Source organism: Lolium rigidum, chromosome 1, assembly GCF_022539505.1.
Source record: "Lolium rigidum isolate FL_2022 chromosome 1, APGP_CSIRO_Lrig_0.1, whole genome shotgun sequence".
In the NCBI taxonomy this organism is placed as follows: domain Eukaryota; kingdom Viridiplantae; phylum Streptophyta; class Magnoliopsida; order Poales; family Poaceae; genus Lolium; species Lolium rigidum.
This window is the reverse complement of record NC_061508.1, coordinates 112,620,784-112,641,952: the sequence shown is the minus strand read 5'-3', so window position 1 is coordinate 112,641,952 and position 21,169 is coordinate 112,620,784. Positions and strand designations below refer to the sequence as shown.

At 45.2% G+C, this 21,169-nt stretch overlaps 5 protein-coding genes across 5 annotated transcripts; all 5 read right to left on the bottom strand.

Annotated features, from left to right (window-relative positions):
* Positions 1-577: 577 nt before the first annotated feature.
* Positions 578-1,270, bottom strand: LOC124656958. The gene has a single exon (XM_047195633.1). The coding sequence runs from the start codon at positions 1,268-1,270 to the stop codon at positions 578-580; it is 693 nt and encodes a 230-aa protein (XP_047051589.1).
* Positions 1,271-5,725: 4,455 nt separating this feature from the next.
* LOC124656743 lies at positions 5,726-6,602 on the bottom strand. Its single transcript, XM_047195463.1, has one exon. It carries the CDS (start codon positions 6,537-6,539, stop codon positions 5,847-5,849), a length of 693 nt encoding a protein of 230 aa, XP_047051419.1. The 5' UTR covers positions 6,540-6,602; the 3' UTR covers positions 5,726-5,846.
* A 6,611-nt stretch (positions 6,603-13,213) lies between these two features.
* LOC124656530 lies at positions 13,214-13,958 on the bottom strand. The gene has a single exon (XM_047195282.1). It carries the CDS (start codon positions 13,904-13,906, stop codon positions 13,214-13,216), a length of 693 nt encoding a protein of 230 aa, XP_047051238.1. The 5' UTR covers positions 13,907-13,958.
* A 996-nt stretch (positions 13,959-14,954) lies between these two features.
* On the bottom strand, positions 14,955-15,699 carry LOC124656633. Its single transcript, XM_047195374.1, has one exon. The coding sequence runs from the start codon at positions 15,645-15,647 to the stop codon at positions 14,955-14,957; it is 693 nt and encodes a 230-aa protein (XP_047051330.1). The 5' UTR covers positions 15,648-15,699.
* A 998-nt stretch (positions 15,700-16,697) lies between these two features.
* LOC124656853 lies at positions 16,698-17,390 on the bottom strand. Its single transcript, XM_047195547.1, has one exon. The coding sequence runs from the start codon at positions 17,388-17,390 to the stop codon at positions 16,698-16,700; it is 693 nt and encodes a 230-aa protein (XP_047051503.1).
* Between the last annotated feature and the right edge of the window lie 3,779 nt (positions 17,391-21,169).

Genomic DNA, 21,169 nt, shown 5'->3' with positions numbered 1-21,169 from the left:
TGGCAAATTTTTGTGACCTCAGCATGATAAGAAAGGGTGATTTTTTTGCGGTACTAAGATACATGGTTGTGGCTTTTTTCGGCCTCTCGAGTCTCGATTCATAATATTGTACATTGTGACATGCTTGGACGATATGGATGAATATTTAGAAACCCATTTTATATATGCAAATTGCATATGCATTCTTAAACTAGAAATATTTAACTGGAGTGCCAGACTGCACATGTGGTGGAGGCGGTGGTGATGGTGGGGAATCTTGTTAATTAAATTATTTATTCTGCTAACAACAGGCTTAGCCCTTATGACTTCGACCTGTCATGTTTAGTGTACGCCCCACAAGATCCACGAACCAAGGATATTGCAGCTAACACATCTTGGGAAAATTGTATCAAGATCAGATAACACATCTTGACGCATTAAATGGGCAAATGGATCAAAACTTTGGTTTCCTTCTCTGTAACTTCCTGTACATTTGTATTATATACATAATTACATCTTGGGAAAATTGTACCAAGATCAGCTAGTCCTCAAAAAGGCGGATGCCAAATCACAGTGTGCCTAGAGTGGTGTGGAGTATCTATGAGCTAAGAATGTTTAGGACAGAAACCCTGATCTGGACTAATTTCCTGAACAGATGTCCTGCCCCATTCTCAAGATCTCCAATACTGCACTCTAGTGCCTGCAATTGCTCCTCCTCGCAAACAACTGCCTTCTTCTTATAAAATGCTTTAGAGACTAGTGACTGTTTAGGCATCTCGATTTCCTTCGACAAGAGATGGAATGAGGACTCCAGCAGAGATACAGATATCTCTCTAGCCTTGGTCAATAGCATGACCGTCCTGCAACCCACAGAAGTAACCTTCTTCGTGGTCTTCTTGAAATGTTTCTTGGCCTTCTTCGCCAAACGAGAATAAGACTGGATCTTGGCTTGCGCAGCTGCATCATCTCCTTTTCTTAGAGCCACTTGCAACTCTTGAATAATGGCTTTCATCTCCACGAAGATCTCTTGCATGGTGTTACAGAGATCCAACAGCTCAAGAGAGCATTCCATCTCTCCATCCAACATCTTCCCGACTTGGTTGCTTGGCAGGCCAACAATCTCTTCAACAGCATTGTAGATGTCCGCAAGCCTCCTCAGACCATCACATCTCGTGCTGATGGTGGTGGAGGAAGAGATGCTTGCCCCTAGGCTTAGCAGCTCTTGCTCGACTTCAGCCTCGTTGGCCTGAGGCCTTGAAGGCAAACTTATCGATCTTAGGTGGAATGCCATTTCTGATCTTGAAGCTTTTTCTTTGTATTGTGGTTGAAGAGAGGAGGAGGAGGACAAATCACTTCTGGTTTGATGTGTCTACCTCTCCTCTGAGGTCTATTTATACAGAAGAAGCATGCAAGCAGGACCATTTGATTGGTAGACACGAAGAATCGTGCCATTTAATTTTCGAGATGCTGTCTGCCAAGATCTGGCATAAGGCTAGCAATTACAACAGCAAAGTCATCTCCTGTTTAGTACATATTTAGTGTGTCCGCTGTCCTTGGGACGAGCCAGCACATTATCAGGTTCCTGCAATTGGAAGCAAGAACAGCAGTGTGGTAGTCTGCTACTGGACCTTGTCATAATTGCATGCTCTAGACAGTATTTAATTGATTGCTAATCCAGCATTTTTCTGTGACCATGTAATCCTGTTTGTTCTGCTGTCACCAATCCGCCGGGTTTCATTAGTGTATCGAGAATGATATGGAAACTAGAAATTTTGCGGCTGCCAAATTTTGTGCAACCCGAGATTGATTAGTAAGAAAGGGAAAAAGAAAATTGTGGTACTAGGATACATGGTTGTGGCTTTTTTTGGGCCTCTCGATTGATAATATTGTACACTGTGATAGCTACATATGTGGTCAACCTCAAGTGTTGGAGTTGGCCTTCTTTAGCAATAGATAGCTTGACCACCGCAGAAGGATCCTTTGCTTGTTGGTGACTTGGTGTGATAGCTACCATCTGAATAATATGGCCATCTTTGTGAAGCATTTCAAAATTCATCTTAAACAGTAGGCTAACTGCTTGAATGGCGGTCAGCGATGATAATGATTTGTGAGTATTTTTTCCCGTTGAGATATGGTCCGAGTTGAAGCTCCAAACTTAGATAGTTGCAAGCATAAACAGTATATTGACAACAAGAAATGGACCCATTTTTTCGTGTTTCTCAGCGAAGTTTTTTTTTTTTTTTTGAAACTAGGCAAGACTTGCCATTTCATTGATAAAGAAGAAGATGGCCGGTTAATTAACGGGTAACCGACCAAAAACCGATACAAGTGCACCAATGTCGTCATGGAACACGACCACAATGGGCACAACCACCGACCAACCTGGCCAAAAGCCAACAGTTGGCCACACACACCAACGGGAGACAGCTCCGACTCAGACGAGGAGCTTCACAAGAGAACTATGCTGAACTTGCGCTGACTGAGAGCTCCACAGTCCACCAGTTGCCGGTCATCGTTGCCGCAGGGACCCTCCGCCGCAGCTCCGACTTCACAGCGACACAGTGAAGCACAAGAGAACCCATCGAACACGCCGGTGACCAGCTAACAAAGCCCAAGCCGCGACCCAAGCTCCGCTCGACGCTTCATCGTTGCCAAACTGCCCGCAGCACCCCCAAGCGAGCCGACTCATCAACCAAATATCCACCATAACCCAAGTCGAAGCCAACTCCGAGACGATGCCTCCAACGAGGAGAAAGACGTTGAGACGCCTTCATCGTCTGATCCAAGGATCTGAGGTTTCCCTCCGGAGGCAAGACCACGGGATAAGGAGAGGATCCCTTGGCGACGCTTCCAAGAAAGTGAGCGGCACCCGCGGGCGTCGCCGTCGCCAGTCCTGGCCAACACCAGGACAAGGATTTCTCCTAGGATCCTCCGCCTCCAACCGCCAAGTCCACCGGCAACGACCTGCAACCGAACTTCCTCCGCCAAGTCAGCACCCGCACCACCACCTCGCCACTGCCGAGCTCCGACAGATCGGGACGACAGCACATCCCCCCAAGCCACCACCTCTCCTGCCAGAGATGCCGCCACCGCCGCACCGCCAGCCCGGCCAGACGCGAGGATCGAGAAGATCCATCTCGCAGGAGGCTCCCCGGGCCAAGCCAGCAGCCTCGCCACCCATGTGGCCGAAGACGCCAGCCACCACCTGCAGATCCGCCCGGGGCCGCCGCCCCGGCATACCGCTGCCAGAAGCCGCTGCACGCGCCGCTCCTCCATGGCCAGCAGCCGCCAGCCGCTGCCCCGGCCGACCGCGGCGCACCGGCGGGGATCTGGGCATGGAGGACCCAAGATCCGCGCCCAACAAGCCATCGCGCCCCCGAGGCCTCGCCGAACTCGCAGCTCCGCCACGCGAGCAGGAGATGGTCGTCACGCCGCCACGCCTGCGCCGGAGCTCCGCCGCGCATCCGCGCCCGCAGAAAACGCCGCCGCCGCGCGAAGTCCCGCCGCCAGCTCGTCCTTCCCGACCGCCACCTTCTGAGCGGAGGGGGCCGCCCGCCACCGCGGCAAGGGCCAGCGGCAGCGGCGGCGGAGAAGGGCGCCGGTGAGGGCCTCTTCCGGCGGCTAGGGTTTTCTCCCCCGGGTCACCGCATGCTCGGGCGACACTTCTCAGCGAAGTATGCTATGCATTGAAAATTATTAGCATGATCAGCAGACCATCTAAAAGGCTGATGCTAATCGCAGCGAATCAGAGGTGGCATATCATCCATACAAACTTCGAGCATTCAAAAGAGAACTCTTCTCTCGAGCAATCTCCTGAACAAAATCTCGATACAGATCTGAAGATCAACAGTGTCGAACTCGGGTTTCAGTTGTTGGTCCTCATCGCATAGAACTCTTTCTTTTGGAATGTCTTGGGAGACAAGAGACTACTTGGTATAACTCGGCATCGCAATTTGCTTCAGTAGGAGCTGCGTGGATGATTCAAGCATCGATGCAACGGCCTCTCTTGCCAACAGTTTGACCACCCTGCAGCCACTTTTCTTCAGACTGTTGTTATGCCTTCTTTGCCAGTGGATGAAGGATTGTCTCTTGGCCTTAACATTTATTTCATATCCTTTCTTGGGAGCCAATATTTCTTGAGCTCAGAAAAACTCTTGGATGGCGCTGCAGATGTCAAAAGTGGAAGAGAGTGCTCGAGCTCCAGCTCCATAACTTTCCTTCGCTTTGGCTGCTTGGCAAGCATATCTCCTCCATGTTGTTGCACACACCTACACAGCTTCTGAACCCATCGAGCATCTGCAGAAGGTGGCGAGCGCCTTCTGCATCTGAAGACATTTTTTGCTGTTGGTTTTGCTAGAGCTGGAAGGCACTCGCAGATCTGACTATCTGAGATGACTAGCCATGGCTGGAACGGGAGATGAAATGCTTTCTATGTATCTGGAAATGCAAGAGGAGAGATTCAGAGAAAAGAAACTGTGCTGCAATCTTGGTCAGCCGGTATGGTTTACCTCCCTATATAAGCAGAAGCCATGCAGTGGCTGACCGTGCAGTCTACAGACAGCACGAATCTCATCCTTGATGGGTTGTAGTGCTTCTGGAATAAAAGCCACCCATCTGGACGACAAGCTGATGCTTTTTTATGCTTCATGATCATTGCAACTAGCATCCCTGACAGTCTGTGTTTGAGCTTTTGATCACCCTGTCATGTCTCTACTATGGGTGGCAGAGTCATCTGCACGAGCGTGTAGTCTATTGTCAGATCCAGATCGAGATCATGAAATTGGTGAGTGGGGAGGGAGATGTTGAGAGAAAGAGTTGGCGCTGATTGGTGGTGGAGGAACAGTTGACTTCTGGGCTCCGACGCAACACGGTGTGTTCATGTGGTGAGCATCGCTTGCATGTTTCTACTAGTGCTATTAACTACTATATGTGATCCTTTGCAATCTCAGGACTATTTGATAGGTAGACACGAAGAATCATGCCATTTATTTTTCCAGATGCTGTCTGCCATGGATGGAGATCTGGCATAAGGGTAGCGGTTACAACATCAAAGTCGTCTCCTGTTTAGTACATATTTTAGTGTGTCCTCTCTCCTCCAGACGAGCCAGCACATTATCATGTTCCTGCAACTGGAAGCAAGAACCAGCAGTGTGGTAGTCTGCTAATGGACCTTGGCATAATTGCACGCTCTAGACACATTATTTAATTGATTGCTAATCCAGCAATTAGCTGTGACCATGTCACGCTGGCTGCTCTCCTGTCATCAATCAACCAGATCTCCATTAGTGTATCGAGACTGATGTGAAAATGAGAAATTTTGTGTCTTTCCAATTTTGTGCGACCCCATCTTGATTAGTAAATGGTATTTCTTTTGGGTACTAGGATGCATGGTTGTGGATTTTTTTGGGCCTCTGGATTCATAATATTGTACACCGTGACATGCTTGAACATTGTAGAAACTCATTTTATTTAAACGAATTGCATATACATTCTGAAACTAGAAATATTCAACTGCAGTGCCAGACTGCAAATCCATGTGCGGGTGGTGGTGGGGAATCTTGGTGATCAAATTGAATTTTTCTGCTAACAACAGGCTTAGCCCCTGTGACTTCGACCTGTCATGTTTAGTGTACGCCCAACAAATTGCACGAACCAATGATACTGCAATTAAGTATATAGTTAGATCAAATAACACATCATGAAGAATGAAATGGGCAAATGAATCAAAACTTTGGTCCCTCTCTATTTTAACTTCTGTACATTTGTATTATATACATAATTACATCTTGGGAAAATTGTACCAAGATCAGCTAGTCCTCAAAAAGGCGGATGCCAATCACAATGTGCCAAGAGTGGTGCGGAGTGATCTATGAGCTAAGAATGTTCAGGAGAGAAACCCTGATCTGGACTAATTTCCTGAACAGATGTCCTGTCCCATTCTCAAGATCTCCAATACTGCACTCTATCGCCTGCAATTGCTCCTCCTCGCAAACAATCGCCTTCTTCTTGTGAAATGCTTTGGAGACAAGAGACTGTTTAGGCATATTGATTTCCTTCGACAAGAGATGGACTGAAGACTCCAGCAGAGATACAGATATCTCTCTAGCCTTGGTCAATAGCATGACCATCCTGCAACCCACAGAAGTAGCCTTCTTCGCGGTCTTCTTGAAATATTTCTGGGCCTTCTTCGCCAATCGAGAATAAGACTGGATCTTGGCTTGAGCAGCTACATCATCTCCTTTTCTTAGAGCCACTTGCAACTCTTGAATGATGGCCTTCATCTCCATGAAGATCTCTTGCATGGTGCTGCAGAGATCCAACAGCTCAAGAGAACATTCCATCTCTCCATCCAACATCTTCCCGACTTGGTTGCTTGGCAGGCCAACAATCTCTTCAATACCATTGTAGATGTCTCCAAGCCTCCTAAGACCATCACATGTCGTGCTGGTGGTGTTGGAGGAAGATATGCTTGCCCCTAGGCTCAGCAGCTCCTGCTCGACTTCGGCCTCGTTGGCCTGAGGCCTTGAAGGCAAACTTATCGATCGTAGGTGGAAAGCCATTTCGGATATTGAAGCTTTTTTCTCTGTATTGTGGTTGAAGTGAGAAGGAGGACAAAGCACTTATGTTTGATGTGTCTACCTTTCCTCTGAGGCCTATTTATACCGAAGAAGCATACAAGCAGGACTATTTGATAGGTAGACACGAATAATCGTGCCATTTATTTTACCAGATGCTGTCTGCCATGGATGGAGATCTGGCATAAGGGTAGGGATTACAACATCAAAGTCGTCTCCTGTTTAGTACATATTTTAGTGTGTCCTCTGTCCTCAAGACGCGCTAGCAAATTATCATGTTCCTGCAACTGGAAGCAAGAACCAGCAGTGTGGTAGTCTGCTAGTGGACCTTGGCACAATTGCATGCTCTAGGCATTATTTAATTGATTGCTAATCTAGCATTTAGCTGTGACCATGTCTTGCTGGCTGCTCTCCTTTCATCAATCAATCGGGTTTCATTAGTGTATTGAGAATGATATGAAAATGAGAAATTTTTTTTGTGACAAATTTTGTGCAAACCCAGCTTGGCATACATGGTTGTGCCTTTTTTGGGCCTCTGGATTCAAAATATCGTAGACTGTTATAGCTACGTGAGTGGTCAACCTCAAATGTTGGAGTTGGCCTTCTTTAGCGATCAATAGCCCGACCACCGCACAAGGATCCTTTGTTCGTTTGTGTGATAGCTACCATCTGAATAATATGACCATCTTTTAGTAAATAATTTTAATATTCATTTTAAACAGTGTTAGCTGCTTGAATGACGGTCAGCGATGATCATAATTTATTACTATTTTTTCCTCTTAAGATAGGGTCTGAGTTAAGGCTGTGCAAGCACAAACAGTAAATTGACAACAAGAAATGGACCCATTTTTTTTGTTTTTGTTTCTCAGCCAAGTATACTTCAGTACAACTCCCATTTGTGCATTGAAATTTGTCATCATGATCAGCAGATTGTCTAAAAGGTGGATGCCAATCACAGCGAATCAGAGGTGTGGTATCATCCATACAAGCTTCGAGCAATCAAAAGAGAGACTCTTCTCTGGAGCAATCTCCTGAACAAAATCTCAATACTGCCCTGAAGATCAACAATATCGAATTCTGTTTTCAGTTGCTCCTCGTCGCATACAACTCTTTTCTTCTGAAATGTCTTGGGTGACAAGAGACCACTTGGTATAACTCAGCATCGCAATTTGGTTCAATAGGAGCTGCGTGGATGATTCAAGCATCGAGGCAACGGGCCTCTCTTGCCAACACTTTGACCACCCTGCAGCCAATTTTCTTTGAATATTTTTCGGCCTTATTTGCCTGTAGATGAAGGCTTGTCTTTTGGCCTTAACAGTTACATCATCTCCTTTCTTGAGAGCCAGTAATTCCCGAGTTCTGAAAAGCTCTTGGATGGCACTGAAGATGTTAAAAGTGGAAGAGAGTGTTCGATCTCCAGCTCCATAACTTTCCTTCACTATTGTTGGCAAAGGATAATTTGGCCGCTTGCAAACATAGCTCCTCAATGTTGTTGCGCATACCTACATACCTTCTGAACCCATCGAGCATCTGCAGAAGGTGACTTCACCTTCTGCATCTCCAGACATTTTTTGCTGTTGGTTTCGCTGGAGCAGGAGCTAGAAGGCGCACACACAGATCTGAGATGACTAGCCATGGCTGGAACGGGAGATGGAGTCCTTTCTATGTATCTGGAAATGGAAGAGAGAGATTCGGAGAAAAGAAACTGTTGCAATGGTGCTCGACCGGTATGGTTTACCTCCCTATATAGGCAGAAGCCATGCAGTTGGTGACCGTGCAGTCTGCAGACAGCACGAATCTCATCCTTGATGGGTTGTAGTGCTTCTGGAATAAAAGCCACCCATCTGGACGACAAGCTGATGCTTTTTTATGTTTCATGATCAGTGCAACTAGCATCCCTAACAGTCTGTGTTTGAGCTTTTGATCACCCTGTCATGTCTACTATGGGCGGCAGAGTCATCTGCACGAGCGTTTAGTCTATTGTGAGATCCAGTTCGAGATCATGAGATTGGTGAGTGGGGAGGGAGATGTTGAGAGAAAGAGCTAGTGCTGATTGGTGGAGGAACAGTTGACTCTGGGCTCCGACGCAACACGGTGTGTTCATGTGGTGAGCATCGCTTGCATGTTTCTACTAGTGCTATTAACTACTACATGTGATCCTTTGCAATCTCAGGGTGCATTAGGTGCTGCTAGCTAGGCCTCTCACATTGTCATGTCCTACTTATTGGCGGCAAGAAGAACCAAGGGGGTTTTCTCTATTGCTGGGTCTCGTCATACCTTCTCTGGATCGATTGCCTGAAGAGAAGCTGAACAATACTCTGAAGATCGATAGTCCATTACCAGCTCCAACACCTGTGAATGAGAGCCGGTGAGGCTGGCATGTCTCAGCGCAGGTGCTGCTGGCAGCGACATCTGCAGCTGTGCACGAGCATATACCTGTAATTTAATGTAATGAGATCAAGATCATGAGATCTGCAAGCATGCAAATGAAATGATCAGGAAGCTGTGGTTCCTGGTGGTTGATACTTAGTGATGGAAGCAATAGGTAGCTCTCTTGACCTATAGAGCTACATCGTGGAATGCGGTGTTAGTGGTGTGTGCTTCTTTTCTTAGGGACGTGTGACCTGTCTGACAACACAGCTCGATGCATAACTCGAATATTCTCTTGTACAGCTCCAGAGAGTGTTGCTGAAGCAGATAGAGTAACTGATCACCACCGATGGCCAGGAATCAGGATTTTCTTCTGTAATTTTTTTTTTCTAAATTGTTTCTGTTATGTTCTCTACTTCTCTGTATATCCATTTTACGGCTTTTGTAACAAATCTGGGCCTTTCGCAACAAGAATAAATGTCTGATGAACCGCTGCTGATACTACGACTTTGCATGTTGACTGCATTCGTGCGGCCGTTGGCCCTTACCAGCCGCAATCTGCAGACGATCTGTGACTCCGTGTAATTCGATTTTCTGGTGCATATATAATTAAGATTGATTAGCATCATGCTGTCAGGTTACACAATTATATATTAGCTCCACACGGCCATCAGTTATGTGCACGTATACCCTAATGGTGGCCCATTTTATTTTTTAGTTTTTTGGTGCGTTCATTTATTTATTTTACTTTGTATTTTTTCCTTATAGGTAAACATATGATATCCTAAAAATTACAAGAGAAAATATTTTTCAGGATTCCAAGACAATTTGGACAAGTACAAGACATTCTTTTACGGACAAAGATAATACTATTATACATGAAAGCTCATTTTTTTATTTGATTTTGATGTCATACAAGAACATTTTTTGAAAATACATGAACATTTATTTTCTAGATACGAGAACAATTTTTGATACATGTGAACATTTCTATCATATAACTCATACTCCCTCTATTTTTTAGATAAAAGACCTAAAGGATCTTAAATTAATAACGCCAACGGTGAAAAAAGGTACATGGTACCGAACCCAGCTTACAAGAACGATTTACACACCCACATGAACTACCAAGAAGCTACAACTGAAAGCAAGGATAACAAACACGACTAAGCACGACTATTACGAAGACTAGGATAGTGTTGGGCCGGAGCTCACACAGAGAGCGAGCCATCGAACAGGTACGCCCTCAATGGACCTCATCCATCGCAGGCGACGCCACTAGAGTCCGACCACCACCAGGAACCAGCCATCGCTGCTCACAATCCAACAAGCAACACAAGGAAAGCTCAACGAGGGAGCAGAACACGAAGCAAAGCCTTGCCGAAGAGCCACCATCCGAAGATAACGCGCCTCCGCCACACAACCCACGGAGAGCCACCCGTAGAATGTTCCAAGAGAGATTCTTCAAGAAAAGCACGACACCAGAGCGCCGCCACACTGTTTGATCCGAGGATCTTGAGCTTTCACCCGGAGCACGTAGAATGACAAGGAGAAGCCTCGGCGACGCCTTCAAGAAGGTAACAATGTCCACGGATGTCGACGCCGTGGCCCGAGCGGGCAACGGTTTCCCCTCAGCAATAACTCCCCACCTTCTACAGAGGGTACCGACCGAAGAGATGGCCGAACCGCTGCCACTACACGCTGCTCGCCAGACACCATGTCTCCCCCACATCTGTGGTTTCTAGCCAACACCTGAGCCAGTTGCACACCCAACAACCAAAATGGCTCCCACCGACCAGGTCCGCCGCCCCGACGTCCAAACTCTGCTCGCTGCTGAAACTGAGGAAGAGTGGGAATCCACCGTGAAGAACTTGAACTTGCGAACACGCGACGCACCTGCACCACCACGAGAGAGGGCAACAGGATGGAAATCCTACTGCCCCACGCCCTGAAACCAGCCATCCCTGTTGCCTCTTCCCATCCCACTCCCCGACGTCCTCCTCAAAAGTGGCCCCAATTCGAAACAAAAATAAAAAGGAACATAGTTCCAATAAATGAAACCCAGGGACCATATTCTTCTCCAATCTGAGTTTTGCTCAAGTCTCGAATAAACTCAAGGACATATTCGAAGAAATTCTGACCGTCCATTGGTACGGTTTGTGGATTCCGAACAGGTATGGCAACTGGACCTAACAAGATAGTAATTACAACCCAAGAAGTAATGAGTACTTGGGCATGAATTTGGAAACTTCCTATTTGCCAATAGAAATGTTGGCCTACTTCTACGCCCGATATATCGATATATCGTATAACCCCTTGAGTGTTTTAATGGAACAAGGTATAATATTCATATTGTCTGTCCTCTGATAAGAATTGAACTTCAAAAAAGGAATTCTTTTGATTCAACCATCCATCGCCGACCCAACGTGGCACCAAGGCTGCCGCCCCTAATGCTGAAGCCTCCTACCCGCAAGCAGGAGCGGGATGAGCTTGCGTCGCCCGCCGCTGCGGACGCCCGGAGGGAGGCGCCGCCGCCCAGGGCACGCCAAGGCCGCGGAGCCACCGCGCCGCCGTCGAGTAGCCGCGCCACGATGCCCTCGCCCAACATCGCGCCCCTACCGGCTGCCATGGCCCACGCTGCCGCCACCACGTGGGGGAGAGGAGACACCTCGCCCCTGCCGACGCCGCCTGAGCTTCGCCTAGGTTGCGCCCCTTGGCGGCGGCGAGATGGGAGGGAGGCGCGGCGATTTATGAAAGGATGTTTCAATTTTGTTAAAACATGTGTGTGTGCATGTTTTAACAAAGTTGAGACATCGCTGTGCGAACGAAGGGGTATATTGTTCCCTTACTACTGATGAAGTGTATTTTAAAAAATAAATATATATTTTCAAGATTCAAAAGAAAATTGTAGTACCTTTTTAATGGGCGGAGCAAGATGCAGCCCGTATTGAAAGCCTTCAGGGTTCAGGCGTTAGAGCCAAACTGGAATGTATACTGGCCTAGCCTACCAGCCCAAATGAAGCCCAGGGGCTACTACCATCTCCGCTTCCTCCACCGCCCGTGAGGGCAAAGGCGACGACAGAGAAACCGCGCCGGCGCGTCAGCGCCATCCACCTCCGGCTCCGGCGACATCCGCGGCCTCCGGCAGAGCTCGAGGCCTACAGAAGTCCCAGTATGGTACGCTACTAGCTAGATCTTAGTTCTCTGTGTGCTGCAACGACTTGTGACCTACCTTGGTTCTACCTCTGAGCTGATGAGTGATTGCAAAATTGTTGGGTCATTGCGTCTAATTATTTGATTGATTGAAAATCCTGTTGTCCATATCAAAATTAATCCGGTATTCATGAGATTTCCCACCCATTGAACACATCTGGTTGGTCTCAGTACTCAATCGTGGACACCACACTGTAATACACTATCATATACGTATGTGCTCAAATGATATGGATGCTTAGTACATTAACATTACAGCTACACGACGATTCAAAAAAAAGTCAATTACCACCTCAGCTGGGCCAACGGAAAACTGAATATGTTACGTGTTTCATTGTGTTTTCTTAATGGAGAGCTCATTTTTCATAACATCGATGTATACAAACAATACAAAGCAAAACAAAGTCTAGGCTGTGTGATTGTGGAGGAAATCTGGCCAGCTAATATGTTGTCTTAATTGCAAGCTTGCCTTGCAGCTTGGACTCGGTATGTAACTGCAAGATGCTTCAAACAAAATTATGAGCTTGAGCAGGCGTGAGGTACAAACTAAATTGGCAAAATCATCATTTGTCAATATGGATTAGTATTCTTCTTATTAAGAAAATTTGGGCCTCTTGATTCATAATATTGTACACTGTGACATGCTTGAATGAAATGGATGAAGATTGTAGAAACAAATTTTATTTTAAAATTTTGCATACTGCAACTAGAAATATTTAACTCCAGTGCCAGACTACAAATCCATGTGGTGGTGGTGGTGGGGAATCTTGGTGATTAAATTTATTTTTTCTGCTAACAACAGTCTTAGCCCTTGTGACTTCGACCTGTCATGTTTACTGTACGCCCAACAAGATCCACGAACCAAGGATATTGCAACAAAGTATATACTTAAATCAAATAACACATCATGAAGAATGAGATGGGAAAATGGATCAAAACTTTGGTCTCTCTCTATTTTAACTTCTGTATATTTGTATTATATACATAATTACATCTTGGGAAAATTGTACCAAGATCAGCTATTCCTCAAAAAGACGGATGCCAATCACAGTGTGCCAAGAGTGGTGCGGAGTGATCTATGAGCTAAGAATGTTCAGGAGAGAAACCCTGATGTGGACTAATTTCCTGAACAGATGTCCTGTCCCATTCTCAAGATCTCCAATACTGCACTCTATCGCCTGCAATTGCTCCTCCTCGCAAACAACCGCCTTCTTCTTGTGAAATGCTTTGGAGACAAGAGACTGTTTAGGCATATTGATTTCCTTCGACAAGAGATGGACTGAAGACTCCAGCAGAGATACAGATATCTCTCTAGCCTTGGTCAATAGCATGACCATCCTGCAACCCACAGAAGTAGCCTTCTTCGTGGTCTTCTTGAAATGTTTCTGGGCCTTCTTCGCCAATCGAGAATAAGATTGGATCTTGGCTTGAGCAGCTACATCATCTCCTTTTCTTTGAGCCACTTGCAACTCTTGAATGATGGCCTTCATCTCCATGAAGATCTCTTGCATGGTGCTGCAGAGATCCAACAGCTCAAGAGAGCATTCCATCTCTCCATCCAACATCTTCCCGACTTGGTTGCTTGGCAGGCCAACAATCTCTTCAACACCACTGTAGATGTCTCCAAGCCTCCTAAGACCATCACATATCGTGCTGATGGTGTTGGAGGAAGATATGCTTGCCCCTAGGCTCAGCAGCTCCTGCTCGACTTCGGCCTCGTTGGCCTGAGGCCTTGAAGGCAAACTTATCGATCTTAGGTGGAAAGCCATTTCTGATATTGAAGCTTTTTTCTTTGTATTGTGGTTGAAGAGAGAAGGAGGACAAAGAACTTATGTTTGATGTGTCTACCTTTCCTGTGAGGCCTATTTATACCGAAGAAGCATACAAGCAAGTCTATTTGATAGGTAGACACGAAGAATCGTGCCATTTATTTTTCCAGATGCTGTCTGCCATGGATGGAGATCTGGCATAAGGGCAGCGGGTACAACATCAAAGTCGTCTCCTGTTTAGTACATATTTTAGTGTGTCCTCTCTCCTCGAGACGAGCCAGCACATTATCATGTTCCTGCAACTGGAAGCAAGAACCAGCAGTGTGGTAGTCTGCTAATGGACCTTGGCATAATTGCACGCTCTAGACACATTATTTAATTGATTGCTAATCCAGCAATTAGCTGTGACCATGTCATGCTGGCTGCTCTCCTGTCATCAATCAACCGGATTTCCTTTAGTGTATCGAGACTAATGTGAAAATGAGAAATTTTGTGTGTTGCCAATTTTGTGCGACCTGATCTTGATATGTAGTAAATGGCACTTTTTTTTTGGTACTAGCATGCATGGTTTTGTGGCTTTTTGGGGACTCTGCATTCATAATATTGTACACCGTGACATGCTTGAACATTGTAGAAACACATTTTATTTAAACGAATTGCATATGCATTGTGAAACTAGAAATATTCAACTGCAGTGCCAGACTGCAAATCCATGTGGTGGTGGTGGTGGTGGGGAATCTTGGTGATTAAATTTATTTTTTCTGCTAACAACAGGCTTAGCCCTTGTGACTTCGACCTGTCATGTTTACTGTACGCCCAACAAGATCCACGAACCAAGGATATTGCAACAAAGTATATACTTAAATCAAATAACACATCATGAAGAATGAGATGGGAAAATGGATAAAAAATTTGGTCTCTCTCTATTTTACCTTCTGTACATTTGTATTATATACATAATTACATCTTGGGAAAATTGTACCAAGATCAGCTATTCCTCAAAAAGACGGATGCCAATCACAGTGTGCCAAGAGTGGTGCGGAGTGATCTATGAGCTAAGAATGTTCAGGAGAGAAACCCTGATGTGGACTAATTTCCTGAACAGATGTCCTGTCCCATTCTCAAGATCTCCAATACTGCACTCTATCGCCTGCAATTGCTCCTCCTCGCAAACAACCGCCTTCTTCTTGTGAAATGCTTTGGAGACAAGAGACTGTTTAGGCATATTGATTTCCTTCGACAAGAGATGGACTGAAGACTCCAGCAGAGATACAGATATCTCTCTAGCCTTGGTCAATAGCATGACCATCCTGCAACCCACAGAAGTAGCCTTCTTCGTGGTCTTCTTGAAATGTTTCTGGGCCTTCTTCGCCAATCGAGAATAAGATTGGATCTTGGCTTGAGCAGCTACATCATCTCCTTTTCTTTGAGCCACTTGCAACTCTTGAATGATGGCCTTCATCTCCATGAAGATCTCTTGCATGGTGCTGCAGAGATCCAACAGCTCAAGAGAGCATTCCATCTCTCCATCCAACATCTTCCCGACTTGGTTGCTTGGCAGGCCAACAATCTCTTCAACACCACTGTAGATGTCTCCAAGCCTCCTAAGACCATCACATATCGTGCTGATGGTGTTGGAGGAAGATATGCTTGCCCCTAGGCTTAGCAGCTCCTGCTCGACTTCGGCCTCGTTGGCCTGAGGCCTTGAAGGCAAACTTATCGATCTTAGGTGGAAAGCCATTTCTGATATTGAAGCTTTTTTCTTTGTATTGTGGTTGAAGAGAGAAGGAGGACAAAGAACTTATGTTTGATGTGTCTACCTTTCCTGTGAGGCCTATTTATACCGAAGAAGCATACAAGCAAGTCTATTTGATAGGTAGACACGAAGAATCGTGCCATTTATTTTTCCAGATGCTGTCTGCCATGGATGGAGATCTGGCATAAGGGCAGCGGGTACAACATCAAAGTCGTCTCCTGTTTAGTACATATTTTAGTGTGTCCTCTCTCCTCGAGACGAGCCAGCACATTATCATGTTCCTGCAACTGGAAGCAAGAACCAGCAGTGTGGTAGTCTGTTAATGGACCTTGGCATAATTGCACGCTCTAGACACATTATTTAATTGATTGCTAATCCAGCAATTAGCTGTGACCATGTCATGCTGGCTGCTCTCCTGTCATCAATCAACCGGATTTCCTTTAGTGTATCGAGACTAATGTGAAAATGAGAAATTTTGTGTGTTGCCAATTTTGTGCGACCTGATCTTGATATGTAGTAAATGGCACTTTTTTTTGGTACTAGCATGCATGGTTTTGTGCCTTTTTGGGGCCTCTGCATTCATAATATTGTACACCGTGACATGCTTGAACATTGTAGAAACACATTTTATTTAAACGAATTGCATATGCATTGTGAAACTAGAAATATTCAACTGCAGTGCCAGACTGCAAATCCATGTGGTGGTGGTGGTGGTGGTGGGGAATCTTGGTGATTAAATTTATTTTTTCTGCTAACAACAGGCTTAGCCCTTGTGACTTCGACCTGTCATGTTTACTGTACGCCCAACAAGATCCACGAACCAAGGATATTGCAACAAAGTATATACTTAAATCAAATAACACATCATGAAGAATGAGATGGGAAAATGGATCAAAACTTTGGTCTCTCTCTATTTTAACTTCTGTACATTTGTATTATATACATAATTACATCTTGGGAAAATTGTACCAAGATCAGCTATTCCTCAAAAAGACGGATGCCAATCACAGTGTGCCAAGAGTGGTGCGGAGTGATCTATGAGCTAAGAATGTTCAGGAGAGAAACCCTGATGTGGACTAATTTCCTGAACAGATGTCCTGTCCCATTCTCAAGATCTCCAATACTGCACTCTATCGCCTGCAATTGCTCCTCCTCGCAAACAACCGCCTTCTTCTTGTGAAATGCTTTGGAGACAAGAGACTGTTTAGGCATATTGATTTCCTTCGACAAGAGATGGACTGAAGACTCCAGCAGAGATACAGATATCTCTCTAGCCTTGGTCAATAGCATGACCATCCTGCAACCCACAGAAGTAGCCTTCTTCGTGGTCTTCTTGAAATGTTTCTGGGCCTTCTTCGCCAATCGAGAATAAGATTGGATCTTGGCTTGAGCAGCTACATCATCTCCTTTTCTTTGAGCCACTTGCAACTCTTGAATGATGGCCTTCATCTCCATGAAGATCTCTTGCATGGTGCTGCAGAGATCCAACAGCTCAAGAGAGCATTCCATCTCTCCATCTAACATCTTCCCGACTTGGTTGCTTGGCAGGCCAACAATCTCTTCAACACCACTGTAGATGTCTCCAAGCCTCCTAAGACCATCACATATCGTGCTGATGGTGTTGGAGGAAGATATGCTTGCCCCTAGGCTCAGCAGCTCCTGCTTGACTTCGGCCTCGTTGGCCTGAGGCCTTGAAGGCAAACTTATCGATCTTAGGTGGAAAGCCATTTCTGATATTGAAGCTTTTTTCTTTGTATTGTGGTTGAAGAGAGAAGGAGGACAAAGAAATTATGTTTGATGTGTCTACCTTTCCTGTGAGGCCTATTTATACTCGAAGAAGCATACAAGCAAGTCTATTTGATAGGTAGACACGAAGAATCGTGCCATTTATTTTTCCAGATGCTGTCTGCCATGGATGGAGATCTGGCATAAGGGCAGCGGGTACAACATCAAAGTCGTCTCCTGTTTAGTACATATTTTAGTGTGTCCTCTCTCCTCGAGACGAGCCAGCACATTATCATGTTCCTGCAACTGGAAGCAAGAACCAGCAGTGTGGTAGTCTGCTAGTGGACCTTGGCATAATTGCACGCTCTAGACACATTATTTAATTGATTGCTAATCCAGCAATTAGATGTGACCATGTCATGCTGGCTGCTCTCCTGTCATCAATTAATCAGGTTTCATTAGTGTATTGAGAATGATATGAAAATGAGAAATTTTGTTTGTGACATCTTTTGTGCAAACCCAGCTTGGCAATTAAAAGAAAAGAAAAAAAACTTGAGGTATTAGGATACATGGTTGTGGCTTTTTTGGGCCTCTGGATTCAAAATATTGTTCACTGTGATAGCTACGTGTGTGGTCAACCTCAAGTGTTGGAGTTGGCCTTCTTTAGCGATCAACAGCCCGACCACCGCACAAGGATCCTTTGTTCGTTTGTGTGATAGCTAGTATCTGAATAATATGACCATCTTTTAGTAAATAATTTTAATATTCATTTTAAACAGTGTTAGCTGCTTGAATGACGGTCAGCGATGATCATAATTTATTAGTATTTTTTCCTGTTAAGATAGGGTCTGAGTTAAGGCTCTGCAAGCACAACCAGTAAATGGACAACAAGAAATGGACCCATTTTTTTTTTGTTTCTCAGCCAAGTAAATGGACAACAACAAATAGTTCCCATTTATGCATTGAAAATTGTCATCATGATCAGCAGATTGTCTAGAAGGTGGATGCCAATCACAGCGAATCAGAGGTGTGGTATCATCCATACAAGCTTCGAGCATTCAAAAGAGAAACTCTTCTCTAGAGCAATCTCCTGAACAAAATCTCAATACTGCTGATCAACAATATCGAATTCGGTTTTCAGTTGTTGCTCCTCGTCGCATACAACTCTTTTCTTCTGAAATGTCTTGGGTGACAAGAGACCACTTGGTATAACTCAGCATCGCAATTTGCTTCAATATGAGCTGTGTGGATGATTCAAGCATCGAGGCAACGGGCCTCGCTTGCCAACACTTTGACCACCCTGCAGCCAATTTTCTTTGACTGTTTTTCGGCCTTCTTTGCCAGTAGATGAAGGCTTGTCTTTTGGCCTTAACAGTTATATCATCTCCTTTCTTGAGAGCCAATAATTCCCGAGCTCAGAAAAGCTCTTGGATGGCGCTGCAGATGTTAAAAGTGGAAGAGAGTGTTCGATCTCCATCTCCATAACTTTCCTTCACTATTGTTGGCAAAGGATAATTTGGCCGCTTGCAAACATAGCTCCTCAATGTTGTTGCGCATACCTACATACCTTCTGAACCCATCGAGCATCTGCAGAAGGTGACTTCACCTTCTGCATCTCCAGACATTTTTTGCTGTTGGTTTCGCTGGAGCAGAGCTAGAAAGCGCACACACAGATCTGAGATGACTAGCCATGGCTGGAACGGGGGATGGAGTCCTTTCTATGTATCTGGAAATGGAAGGGAGAGATTCGGAGAAAAGAAACTGTGTTGCAATGGTGCTCGACCGGTATGGTTTACCTCCCTATATAAGCAGAAGCCATGCAGTGGGTGACCGTGCAGTCTGCAGACAGCACGAATCTCATCCTTGATGGGTTGTAGTGCTTCTGGAATAAAAGCCACCCATCTGGACGACAAGCTGATGCTTTTTTATGTTTCATGATCAGTGCAACTAGCATCCCTAACAGTCTGTGTTTGAGCTTTTGATCACCCTGTCATGTCTCTACTATGGGTGGCAGAGTCATCTGCACGAGCGTGTAGTCTATTGTCAGATCCAGATTGAGATCATGAGATTGGTGAGTGGGGAGGGAGATGTTGAGAGAAAGAGCTGGCGATGATCGGTGGAGGAACAGTTGACTTCTGGGCTCGGGCACAACACGGTGTGTTCATGTGGTGAGCATCGCTTGCATGTTTGTACTAGTGCTATTAACTACCACATGTGATCCTTTGCAATCTCAGGGCACATTAGGTGCTGCTAGCTAGGCCTCTCACATTGCCATGTCCTACTTATTGGCGGCAAGAAAGTCAAGGTGGTTTTCTCTATTGCTGGGTCTCGTCATACGTGCATGCTCAAACATTTCTTTAATGTGGGAAATGCTAATCAAGTAGTTTTACATCCATTTATGTTCTTGTTGATCAGCAAATAATAATAAGTCTTCAGTAAATCTTACTTTTGTGCAATTTCTGGTCTGGATGAGCATCTCATGCAATTGGCATGGCCATATATCATTATCCCACAAAAAAATTGAATTGAATATCTGCAAATTTTAGGTGATTGACTATTTGGTTGTGGGTTCTATGAAGTATGGAGAAAACAGGAAATGGGCATGTGTAAAATACTTAGATTGACACAAGGGGTAATGTACCTAAATTTATAATTTAGAGCTGATTGATTTTCCATACATTTTCCTACATATATGTGAAAAATTGTTTCTGTGATCAGCAGATCCTCTTAAAGGTGAACAGGATTCACAGGGGGTCAGATTTGATGCATCGTTTCGCTGCATGGTAAGAGTGCTCAGAAGAGTGACCCTGCTCTGGATCAATCTCCTGAAGAGAAGCTGAACTCTACTCTCACGATCAACAATGTACAACTCCAACACCTGTGAATTAGAGCCGGCAATGCGTCAATAATTGTGAATGGGAGCCGATGAGGCTGACATGTCTCTCACCTCAGTTGCTGCTAGCAGCGACATCTGGAGCTGTACACGAGCACATACCTATACTTCAATGTGAGGAGACCAAGAGATCTTCAAGTATGCAAATGAAATGATCTGGTGGTCCATGTTGGTTGGTGATTGCTGGTGGAAGCAACAGTTTACTCTCTTCGCCTACAGGTGCTGCATCGTTGAATGCGGTGCTATAGTGGTATCTTTTTTTTTTCTTTTTGCTTAGAAAGTAAAGATGCATGTAGAAACACGCACTTTTATTCCGTCCAAATGAAGGAATGCACAAACTCATTCTCTTGCAGCGCCACAGTGTTGCTGAAAGATGGCGAGAAACATATCTGTGAAAATTTTCTTGTAAATTATTTCTGTGATGATCATCTGGGCCTTTTCTCAAAATAGAATGATAGTACAGTATCTGTTTCTGATGAATGGATGCTAATGCTGCGAACTTTGCATGACGATGGCTTGTAGTGGCACCCGCGCGGTCGCTGGCATTGCCGCTAGTATTAGAGCATCTCCATTTGCGTTCCTAAAATGCTTTTGAATTGAGCGCTGAATCTAAGTGTTTCAAGTGTTTGGAGGACACCACCGTGTGGTGGCGTTTTTAGGGCGCGTCTGTTTTCAGCAGAGTCCCCCAATAATAAGAAATATAAAGTTTTTCATTCAAATTTATTATATTGTACAAGTTTGAATAAAAAACGGCTAGGTGATCGTCTCTGGCCTACTTGTTTCTCGGAGCACTTGACGGCCCCGTCCTGTCGTTACCCCTCCCTATTCCGCTTCTCTGCCGCCGCCGCCCGCCACTCCCTTGTTGCACGGTCCCAAAGCGCGGTGGGCC